The 12,055-nt window shown below is 33.4% G+C and overlaps 2 protein-coding genes across 2 annotated transcripts; one reads left to right on the top strand and one right to left on the bottom strand.

The window, feature by feature from the left end:
- Positions 1–540: 540 nt before the first annotated feature.
- Positions 541–6,366, top strand: LOC134265813 (polypeptide N-acetylgalactosaminyltransferase 5-like). The gene is made up of 11 exons (XM_062748026.1): positions 541–902; positions 1,352–1,505; positions 1,815–1,981; positions 2,072–2,236; positions 2,605–2,821; positions 3,015–3,132; positions 3,390–3,575; positions 3,763–3,891; positions 4,139–4,243; positions 5,468–5,596; positions 6,133–6,366. Exons 1-11 carry the CDS (start codon positions 647–649, stop codon positions 6,310–6,312), a joined length of 1,806 nt encoding a protein of 601 aa, XP_062604010.1. The 5' UTR covers positions 541–646; the 3' UTR covers positions 6,313–6,366.
- Positions 6,367–8,600: 2,234 nt separating this feature from the next.
- LOC134265804 (neuronal acetylcholine receptor subunit beta-3-like) lies at positions 8,601–11,510 on the bottom strand. Its single transcript, XM_062748018.1, has 5 exons — positions 11,383–11,510; positions 10,332–10,376; positions 9,982–10,091; positions 9,204–9,718; positions 8,601–8,862 (listed from the first exon to the last, which is right to left on the bottom strand). The coding sequence occupies exons 1-5, from the start codon at positions 11,488–11,490 to the stop codon at positions 8,645–8,647; spliced, it is 996 nt and encodes a 331-aa protein (XP_062604002.1). The 5' UTR covers positions 11,491–11,510; the 3' UTR covers positions 8,601–8,644.
- Between the last annotated feature and the right edge of the window lie 545 nt (positions 11,511–12,055).

Genomic DNA, 12,055 nt, shown 5'->3' with positions numbered 1-12,055 from the left:
TTATTCCTCATGCAATTAATTTTGTTCCCTCCACTGATCCCTTGTGACATGAAAGACTGCAAATTAAAAATGAATTTCTCGAAATGTGAAAATAACAAATAGATGAAAATGGCACAAAAATGAGGACTCGTATTACTGCATATATTGTCTGGAATCAATTATCTTCATGAAACCTTGTCGTCCTATCTCAACTGTTGCACGACTTAAATGTATAAGTTTAACGTTTATCTGATACTGGTAACTAATGATTGTCTTTCTCAGATCATCTTACTCTTTCTTGTAAAAGGTGTTGTTTATTGATGAAATCTTTTCATTAGGTGACGAAAGAAAGATTATGTTATCAGCTGCCGCCTTGTCTCTCGTGTATTGTCTAGCACATGCTCAAATCGATTTGATTTGAAATAAATCTAAATATTCTAGAAAACAAGAAACTGTTTTTGTTTCTTCGAATTTTTACTGCATGCCATTAACACATTTTACACAATGCTTTGGGTTGGTTGAAACGTTTATACAGGTATATCCTTTGTAAGGCTTGATGAAACGTAAGATGTTATATGATGCTCTATTGTGACATCTGTTATTAATATAACGCGTGGACAAATCTCAATCAAGTCTAGAGAATTTACGCGGACATTTTATTCAGACAATGAATCTCCGCTATATAAAAAGATATTTGAAAAGAGGAATTATCATTTCTACGGTTACTTTATTTGTTACTAGATACTTTTTTCTGCCGTCTTCCATACACAATTCTAATTTTCCGAAGGACATGGGAAATTTCAAGGAGAGAATGACAGGATATAACTTCTCAAGAAATCAACAAGATCTTAGTCGTGGAAGCAACGGTGGCTTAGATTACTCTGGATCCATAATTAAGCCTGCGGAGGACATAACTGCTCCAGGTACGGTACTGTAAAATCACATATATTCAAGTGGTCAAATTTCGAGGTTTGAGGAAATAATATTGGTTTGTTGGATTTGATTTCGTTGTTTTGAAAATGTCTAGTAGTAATGCATATAAAATTTTACATTTCGTGGTGGTCATAAATTCAAGGGTCCCTCGATTCCTCGACAACAACGAAAATTACACCCCACGAAAAGTAGTGATTTCACAGTATGTAGAAATGATTTTTTTTTTTACATTATTCCCTCTTAGGCAAAACTTTTTTTTTATAAATCCAGTAAACAGAATCAATATCCTTAAAATAGAATTTGAAATTTATTTGGCCCACGGGGACACTTTCTCCTCCAAAGCACCTGACCCAATTGTGTGTTTTAGAGGTCCGAGATTTTGTATCTTTTCAATGGACTTTGAGCTTGATTACTGTTCGTTATCTCCAAATTTCAACAGGAGAACTGGGTATACCTGTTAGAGTGAATAAAACACAGTTAAGTCCAGAAGAAAAACTGGTGTATGAAAATGGTTGGAAAATACACAATTTCAATGAGTTTGTCAGCAAGAAGATATCAGTACAGCGTACTCTATTGGACTCCAGAGACAAAGAGTAAGCATGGTATCACTGTATCTTAGGTTTAAAGCAAATCTAAAACACGTAAATTTCTGCAAATCTTTTTGAAAAGTCTTTCGTCTAGCAGAATTTCATGTTTCTTTTTCATTGATAACAAATAATGACCGTATATGATAACTATCATGAAGATGTTATTTTGCAAAATCATTTTGAAAAGATTTTAAAAAGTTTGAACACTTCAAACAAGAACTCATCTTGAAAAGTAACATAATCATCTTCTCAAGCATTACATGAGAATGCACTTTCGTACAATCTAGTATAATAAATCTATTGTCTTAATCTTAGATGCCTTACAATCAAATACAGCAATGATTTACCGGTAGTCAGCGTGGTGATTACATTTCATAACGAGGCTTGGAGTGTGCTACTTCGCAGTATCTACAGTATAATAAATCGAACACCTCCTTCAATTTTAAAAGAGATTGTCCTCGTGGACGATTTTTCAACTATGGGTGAGTATTTGGAAAGCGTTAAAATTCCATGAAATGCCTCACAGAGATGATTTATAGTTACGTTACATATATTACTACTTTATCTGACAGAGCATTTAAAGGGTCCAATGGAAGAGTTTCTGACCAAACTGAAGAAAGTCAAACTAATTCGAGCCCCGGAGCGACAGGGCTTGACACGAGGGCGGATCTTGGGATACAAGGTGGCGGTTGGGGATGTTGTCGTATTTCTTGACTCTCATATAGAATGCTCCGAAGGTAAACAGTTTTCTTTATTTAAAGTTCCGTTTTGCCAGAACTGTATCTCTCATATGGCCTATCTATTTATTTGTCTGTAATTTTCTTTTCCCAAAGCGCCACTCCTCCTAAAATATCGTTGTGTCTTATTTTCTTTAGTTCATTCATTAGAAACCTGATACCATATTAATTTCTTAATTTCATAGTTTATAAAAAGCAAACAATCTAAAATACTATAATTTATCATGTTACTTGTCCAAATAAAATCATATTTTCTTATTATAGGTACAGATATGAAAATATTCTATTGACTTTGGTTCTTTTTTGCATACTTTGTTAATAGAAACCGTACTGAAATATTCGAATATTTCTTACTACATACTTAATAGGGTGGGTAGAACCCCTGATAGACCCAATAGCCAGGAACTGGACCACGGTCGTGACCCCTGTTATTGACGTCATAGACAGCGATACTTTTGAGTACTTCTTTCTACCTGCCGAGACGACTAGCGTCGGTGGATTTGATTGGTCGATGGCTTTTACATGGCATGGCATCCCTGAATCTGAAAAAATACGTCGACAATATAAACATTACCTTCCCGCCAGGTGAAGAATAAATTGAGGGTTTAGCAATTAAATCGTAATTGGTCAAATGATTGCAATGTTTTACATTTATTATTACATTACAGAAACACATTTTAGTTACTTTCTCAGGTCACTTATGTCACTAAGGTTTGTTGCTGATGTATAAAGATGAATTTTGAATCTCCTGCATTAGATTTCTGTCCTAACACTCTAGGTCACCGACAATGGCCGGTGGTCTGTTCGCCATCAGTAGAAAGTACTTTGAGCACCTGGGGACTTATGATGAAGGCATGGATATCTGGGGAGGAGAGAACCTAGAAATCTCATTTAGGGTACTTTTGTATTACTTCATACTTTGTTATAACATATAAAATAGGACAAATGGAGTATGAAAGTTAATGGTACTTTCTTCTTTTTAAAGGCGATTAACTTAATTCACAGTATGAAATTATGGCTGATTTTGTCTTCATTCTGTTTGGGAGAAAGGATACATCACTGTATATGTACACACTTCTTTCTTGATCCCCTTTCATTAATTATTCAAGAAAAGGACCTCAAATAACTCGTATGTAGATTATTTTTGTATCAGATTTGGATGTGTGGCGGGACACTTCTCACGGCTCCTTGTTCTCACATTGGTCACGTGTTCCGGAAGACGCCACCATACTTGAACAAATCAAATCCTAATGTTGTGAGAAACAATAATGTGCGCATGGCGGAAGTTTGGCTCGACGAATTTAAAGAATATTTTTACCAACAAATTAACTATACCCTTGTAAGTTAATTGCTTGCTGATTCCATGTCATGTTGACTTTGCTAAGCTTAAAGAAAGAAAAAAATATTTTAAATGAGAATCAACATAATCATGAAAATGTGTATAATCAGCAAATGTACATGTACATGTAAATGATACCAGATTCCTTCAATTTTTATTGGAGATATATTGATGATTACTAATGTAGGGTGATTATGGTGATGTATCGGCACGAAAGGCTTTACGAGAGAGATTGAAGTGCAGAAGTTTTGACTGGTTCCTTACTAATGTTTACCCGGAACTGATTGTTCCCGCTGAAGCTTTATATTCAGGGGAGGTTAGTGTATGGAAAAAGTTATAGAATCTTTTGATAGATGAAATTATAACTTTCCGGTCATAACTTTGTCATACATTGGACATCATAACATAGAATCATCTGTCAATCTTAAAGGTTCAAATATTTAATATGTACAGTAGGTAGTATAATTTGAAAAGCTTATTTCGTATAATGTCTTCTGAACAATTTGTACATCAAGCTTGCTTTTCTAAATTCTTTTTGAACTTTTTCGTGCACACATATTTAGATTAGAAGTAAGACACAACCCGTGTGTTTAGAAAGTTCCAACAGATATGGTGAGGTTAATAAACCATTACAGGTATACCACTGTCATGGACAAAAAGGAAATCAGGTAAAATATCATTTATGATAAGTGAAACTTTGGCTCACAATCAAAATGTTAACATATGAAGCTAAGGTCAATTTGCAAAGAAACAAGGGTGTTGAAAAATCTGTATTGATTTCTTGTCAATATACATACCTCATATGTTATAAAAACTACCTTCATTTTGCAATTCTGTCTGTGATAAACTGATAGATTTGTTAAAATCGTTTAAGGTATTCCTTTACTCAGATGACAAAAAATTCCACTGATAAGAACGAAAAACCATCTATTGCACATTGCACACGTATGATTCTTGAGTTAATTTTCAATATCAGATAACTAGGTCAATGACCTACTTTTCATGCTAGTGGCCTCTGATTATTTCTCAGAAAATACCTCAAATTTTCACACTTTTTTCTTTACTCATGAAATATTACAAGCAACAAAACTCTTTAAATGATGAAATATAAAAGGAATGGAACAGCGTTACTTCATATAAATAAACAGAGTTTGGACCATAAACTTGCTAATTATTTCAGTCGGAATTTCCTTTGTCATATTTCTTATATTTTCCTCCATCTTTAATCGAATATTACAAATATCAGAATGATAAAACCTTTAAAATTATTTATAGCCTCAGGTTAATTTTGTTAACCTTATTCTTATGGTATTAATAATATATAAGGTCAATGGTCAGATTAATGAGATATATTGTCTGGAATGGTTTTTGTTCATATTTTTGAATTTCTAAATTTCATAACATTCAATTATTTGAAATAATTCATGAGCTTTTACACCCAAAATATTTGCAAAATGATGTTTAAAAATACATATAACCTTTACATTCAAATTGATATTGCAAGAAATAATTTTTTTTGATAATTTTTTTTTTTAAAAATGTAGTCCGAATTTCGTCTGCAACCATATATTGACTTTTGTTCCGGTATATTTTCTTCAAATAATGGAAAAATTTAATTTTTAAATTGTCATTGATTTAAAACTTGGTTATTTTATCCATTTATAACAATTTTTGATTTAACATATACTTTATAAAATTTCCTTTCTGTCATCTGAAACCTGAGTAAACGTCATCCTCAAAATACTGTAGTTGTAAGTCACTTAATATGGATAAATGAAGCAGAATCTTTAACAGTTAGACAAATATTATTGTACATCAAATCCATGCCGACTTTGCCGGATATATTCATTCTTCCACACAGTACTAAGTTTTCATTATTTTTTCTCACAAAGTACTGGTTATACACACAAAAGGGAGAAATACGTCACGATTTACACGGCTGTATAGATGATTCAGGGCAGGAAGTTGTCGTCAATGGTTGTCATGGAGACGGTGGAAACCAAAACTGGACTTACAAAGATGTACAGTATCATATACTTGTATCTACTGAAAAACAAGTTAATGATACAAGGGTACCTTAAATCTCCTTTGAAGGCAACCTATCACAAATTTTATATCCGTATAATTTGACAGTTTCCATGATATATTTCATTACTTCTTGCATATAAAATGACGATTCATCTTTTTGTCCGTTGCGTTTCAGAACCTCTTCTCTGAAAGTCGCTTTACATGAATACATGGTGAATAAAATTAAAGAGAATATTATTTCCATATCTGCATTAAAACCATGTGCATGTATAGTCTTTCAAGATTTTTATTACAATACATATATAGGCAATTTAGCCACATTGATCCACATATGCATTGCCTTTCATATGAGGATGATATGTGAATCATATGATTTGCTTCATATGATTCACATATGATGCCTTTTTTATGATTCTCGTATGAAACCAATCATATGATTCACAAATGATACACATATGTGGATCATATGTAGCGAAGTTGCCTGTGTAGTATTTTGCATATGAAATAAACTGTTTTCTCTTTTCTTGAGGACGGAACAATTCAACACGTAAACAGTGATCGATGTATAGAACTGTCAGAAGATGGTCAGTCGGTCTCCATGGCGAAATGCCTAGGTACCGATCGACAGCTGTGGATCTGGAACCGAAAACCACCGAGAGGCCCCAAACGAAGTTCTGATCCAGTTCCCTTGTTTTCTCTGCAGAGCTAAAATTTTGTATAAATAGTAAAGAATTGTGTATTTTCTAATAAAAATAAAACTTTGTATTTATATCTTATAGGCGCCCGTGTGGTGCAGTTGTAAGAACGAAGTGGAATAAGGAGTTGATCTTTAAGTTCCACTCTCACTACGGCCATGTTTTTACTCTATTACACGCATAAATTGAGGTCCCATGTCAAAGTAAATACAGGCATAAAAAAGATCCTTAAACTATTCAAAGGCCTCAGAAGCCGAGTACATGTCTAAAATTGCAACCATCATGCAACCAGCAAGTGGTTGCCTCTAAATATGAGTTGAAGATTCTCCGAGTGACTTTCAACAAACAAACAAGCAAATTCAAAGAATTGTGGTCCCCCGCTTTCGGTGTCTTTGTGGGTGGGATGTCATTTTTTATGACATATTGTGTCAAATCTTGTCAAATGTAATGCACATATCAGATATGAAAGCCCTTTCTCTTCTCAATCAAAAGTTATAAGGAAGTGAACCTGATGACCACGTATGACAAAATAGATTTAATATATTGGAAGTTTCTTAAGAAAGGTCTTGCAACAAGTATTACATACGTGAAGTATGAAAGCCCTTGCCCGAACCGTTCAAAAGTTATGGCCAAGGTTAAAGTTTTTAAAAAGTAGGTCAAACTCCAAGGTCAAAGTCAAAGGGTCAAATTTGGTGGTACCCAAAGAAAGGTCTTGTCACTAGGAATACACATGTGAAATATGAAAGTCATAGCTCCACTAAATCAAAAGTTATGAGCAAGGTTAAAGTTTTTGTGACGGACAGACAGACTGACTGACAGACTGACAGACGAATGAGATTTAATGTCCCCTCGCTTTCGCGAAAGCGGGGGAAAACAAAACATTTACCATATACATTTAAGATATGAAAATAATGAAATATTATAATCAATTGAAATCTTCAATAGAGGGATCTTTTTCAAAAAAAATAATCTCCTTCATTAGGAAAGCAAGATTTGATAACACTGACTGTAATTGCGGACTCAGTATGTTGTCAATCAATGAGTACTAGTACATGATTGGTTCTAAATAGCATCATTCAAATATCACAGGGGAATATGCTAAGCTCTTACTGTTAATGTTAGTTTATCAGAACATTATAATTTTCATATTATAACAAAGAACACATTTTAATTTGTTTGAAAGATATTTAATTCGCTTCGTTGTTTGAATTTTTAATACATGCTTTGATTTGGAGCTGAAATTCTATTCATCAATCTAACTGTTGTTGTTGAATATATTTCAAATAGCATATATTGATTCAAATATCACAGGGGAAACTTTTCACATTTTCGACTTCTTCTCAAGAACTCCAATTTCACTGTTAATGTTAAATGAAGGGCCACGCCCTTATTAATTAATGAAAATTTAGTGGTATATTTTAAAAATCAGAACTTTATAATTTTCATATTATGGCCGAAAAGTTTTACAAATATATAGGAAAATTCTTTAAAAATCTTCTTCTCAAGAACACATTTTAATTTGTTTGAAAGATATTTAATTCGCTTCGTTGTTTGAATTTTTAATACGGGATCGTAAATGTGTTCTATTTATTTTGTAAGGATTACGAACTTGTTTTATGCTTTGATTTGGAGCTGAAATTATATATATGGAAGCTATAGTGTAGATTCAAGTTTTTCATCATGACCCCCATATATATATATGGAAGCATGGGGGTAGGGCGGGGCCAAAATGGCCGACCAAAGTTTTACAATCTAACTGTATGTTGTTGAATATATTTTCAGTTGGAATGAGAAATATATAGGAAAATTCTTTAAAAACCTTCTTCTCAATCATTTTCTAAAAAATAGCAAATCCATGATTGCATATATTTAAACTTCTTTCCATTTCTTGGATAATGTTTTGCCTTAACAACATCATTTGATCAGACATTTAATTGCAAGAAAGAGCAAAGTAAACCTTGTAAAATCAAATTTATGTACATGTATTGAACTATTTTTTTTTCTTATGTGGGATTAAATGAGAGAGAGTGTAAACTTTTTTTTTTACTGTCTCTCAAGATAACATACATGTTTCCTATCCCTTTCGGAGCATTTGGCAACTAACAAGAAACACATTTTATACTAAATTTTTGAGAGGAATTTATTGTTGTTGATTAGGCGAACCAATGTTTTCTCGATCATATGCTGCCAAAGCAGCAACACAGCTAAAAACGTAAGTGGTATTTAAATAAAAAAACCAGTCAACTTAGTGTAAAGTTATAACAGAAATTTGACCTTGATTTTCCTAAAATGGCGATTGTCATGAGGTATTTTTAGCATTTCATAAATTTCTACCATGTCTTATCACTACTGATCAAATATAATTAGAAATGCAGAAAAAGTGCAGGCAAAAGAAATTACAAAACAGATCATATTTATAATTCTTGGCAAAATACGCTGAACGTTATGTCTCTTTGTGGCTTTAAGAAAACAGAGTCCATCATCTTTCTCTCTAAAGGAATTCACTGCTATAGAGTTGACAACCATAACGGCACTGCTGACCATCAGTAATAAATAGTAAATTCCTGAAAAAAAATAATAATAAAAAGTCTACTGTATTTCTAGGGGAAATGAAGAAAGTCCAAGGACCTAATATATTCAGACTGAAGATAAATATTCAAAAAGGATAAAACATTATTAGAGAAATGGCGAAATTTTCTATAACAGTAACACTGAAATTTACATATAAAACACACTGAATTCAACTTTGTGATTTTTTTTTTCATTATTAGAAATATAACAATGTCAAAATCTGTTAAATGGCAAGATCAAAATTTAATTTTTATTCTGCATTTGCGTTTGTCATCAAATGTAAATTATATAAATATGTTTTAAACTTATCTGTAGTATTTGACATTTTTCTTACCAACTTTAGGAACATTGTTGGAATCCTCGGGTAACATATCTGACAAATAAGTCAAAAACACGACGTAAGACAGAAAAATGGTAGTCCCGCACATAATCTTCTCTCCATTGTCATTGGGTAAAAAGAAAGCAGCCAATAGGAGAATAGATAATATAAAAGATGGTCCAAACATAGTAAACACGTAATAAAGAGGTTTTCTCTTCAGTGTAAACTTAAATGAGGCAATCTGAGTATATGGGTAAAAGAAATATATTGTGTCGGCACTGGCTATCTCCCACACAGGCGATTCTGTATATTGGAAAATTTCCAGACGCACGTCTTCCATATACACCTCGGAAGGTGTATACTTATTGAATTGGATTAAAGCTGAGCAAACTTGGCTGTCAAATGGGAACCTCTGGGTGTCCATATTAGCGGCGAGTTCAATGTCCCCCGAATGTGTGGCAGTAACTATACCATCGCTGGTCACTTCGATTAAGTCCTCCGTAAAGCCTTTGGACATAAACTGTCCTAGTCTGAAAAAAATGTCATCAAAACGAGTTCCATAAAGGTAGTCAAAAATATTGTAGGTGATTCTGAATTAGCAGGAGTGATTATAAAACTGTAAAATATTGACATTATCCAGTGTACTACAATATGAAACTAGGCATTTCAATAGCTGATTTGATTGTGATGAATCAAACACGGGATACGGTAGGAGTTAACATTTTCGAATTATTTTTACTGAAATGTAGTTATGTATGTACAAATTTGATCATTTAATATTTTAAGCCCCTACTTGTTTAAGATGAGCAATCGTGGACTCCAAATTTGCGACCCTCCAAAAACAAGTCGTGATACATTTCCGTAAAGACGTGGATTCCATGTTAAAAATTCGTCTTTCCAAGTCTGTTGATTAAAAGAAAAAATATGTAAATAATGACACATTTTACTTTGTTATAAATGTATGTGTTCAATACATATTTTATAATTATTCACTTATTTCTTACTAAATATTTAATGGCAGTAAAAAGAATTTACTACCTAAAGCTTATTCTGAAATTCTTCTCTGTTATCTTTCAGATTTGGAAACAGAAGATCATTGCTTGATTAACTGCATTATCATAAATTTTGTTTTTTGGTACTTACACAAGCGATTCTGACAGTCATTAGTGTTTTGGACTCTTTTTCAACCTTTAAAAATAATGAAGAAAATCAGTAAAATATTATCCAAAAACAAAAAAAGGAAACAAACAATAAACAGACAGCCCATTTGACCCAATGCTTCACTGAATCACTCTCCCTCTAGGCAATCAGTAAAACTCTGATATTTTGCATATTTTAATAAATAGGTTTCATAGGGTACGTGAATTTGGAAATACTTAATTTATACTTTAAATCCCCATTATGGTTCCTTCCTGGTGCTATGGGGCTTTGATTCAAACAAGTTTGAATCTTTGCTTTATTGGGGCCTCTGGCTTTCCAGTACAATGCTCTACCAATTGAGCTAAAGGGTTAACCCAATAGCCAAAGCTAGTAAGATGCCGTGTATCTGACACTACCACATTGTCCCTCTTCAGATAATGAGATGTCTCGAGCTCTTTCGGAGAGCCGACACCTGTGGGGCGAATTTCAAGGGACAATCACTCTCATCCGCCAGAGAACACCCGGCTCCACGTTGGGCGCCAAATGTAACAAAGAAATGTAACTGTCTGTGCTGGGGATTTAACCAGGGGCCTCCGGCTTGCCAGTCCAGTGTTCCATAAATTGAGTTAAAGGGTTAACCCAATAGCGAAAGCTAGTATATGTCTTTATAGAATATTTTCTGCATCTATTCCTAGTACGTATTTTTTCAATTTTTTTCCATTGTGGAATTCTAACCTGCGACTTCAGGATTGACTCTTTACTCTGCAACTCTAGAACACACTCTCTAATCAATGCGCCTCGCGGAACGAAACCCTTCGTTCATTTGTTCAATCTTGAATCTCAGTTGCTTTTCACTGCGGTGCTTTTGTACAAAATAGGCACAGGGCATTCGTATTGGAGAAAGTTGAAAATGTTTTGAACAGATAGTAAAAAGGCGCACTGGATGACAAGCAAATTTTGATCCAAAAAAAAAAACTCACTTAGGCGGTGCTTTTTTTCAAATGAGCTTAAAGTTATTCAGAATATTTAAACGTAAATTCATTGCGCAACGTACCACTCCCCTAACAACTATGACCTCCCATGTGGCGTTGACGTGTACAGCGATAGATGAGTTCAGTACAGGTCGGACTCCGGGGTTATAGGTCGCCAGGAGAGAATTCATCAACGTCACGGCGTAGGAACCACTGCCTATATGGAAATAAAAATTTTAAGTCATTCAGAAGAAAGAATCCTTAAGTTTTATACTTATTCATACACATTTAGTTTTTGAGTTCACTGGATCTGTTTGCCGTTCAACTATCATATGTTAAATAGGAACCATGATGTTATATATGTATTCTTAAAGCTGAACATGATTCGTAAAAGGAATTTGTCCGCCATATTCGATTATTCATTCACTATATCTGAGGTCCACTATATAAGCGCGCTAGCTGTTCAGTGTCATCAGTTATCACAGATGTAGATAGACACATGCTACACAACACTAGGTAGCGACAAAAAAAAACTCTGTTGTTTATATATTGATATGTTCTTTTTTCTCCAATTTTTAACATTTTATTTATTTGCCTAATATTTATTGAATTATCTTTTTATTTTTTGTTAAATTAATAATTTTACTTTTTTGGCAAACATTTCTAGAATCGCTACCTGGGTGTTTGCTTTTTACGTTAGTAATATTAAACACAGTCTTCGATCTATTCCTTCCAGCAATTAGAGAAATCATTAGC

Source organism: Saccostrea cucullata, unplaced genomic scaffold, assembly GCF_032062105.1.
Source record: "Saccostrea cucullata isolate Sc308-1 unplaced genomic scaffold, CSIRO_AGI_Scuc_v1 ctg299, whole genome shotgun sequence".
Classification (NCBI taxonomy): Eukaryota; Metazoa; Mollusca; class Bivalvia; order Ostreida; family Ostreidae; genus Saccostrea; species Saccostrea cuccullata.
This window is presented reverse-complemented; position numbering and strand designations above follow the sequence as displayed.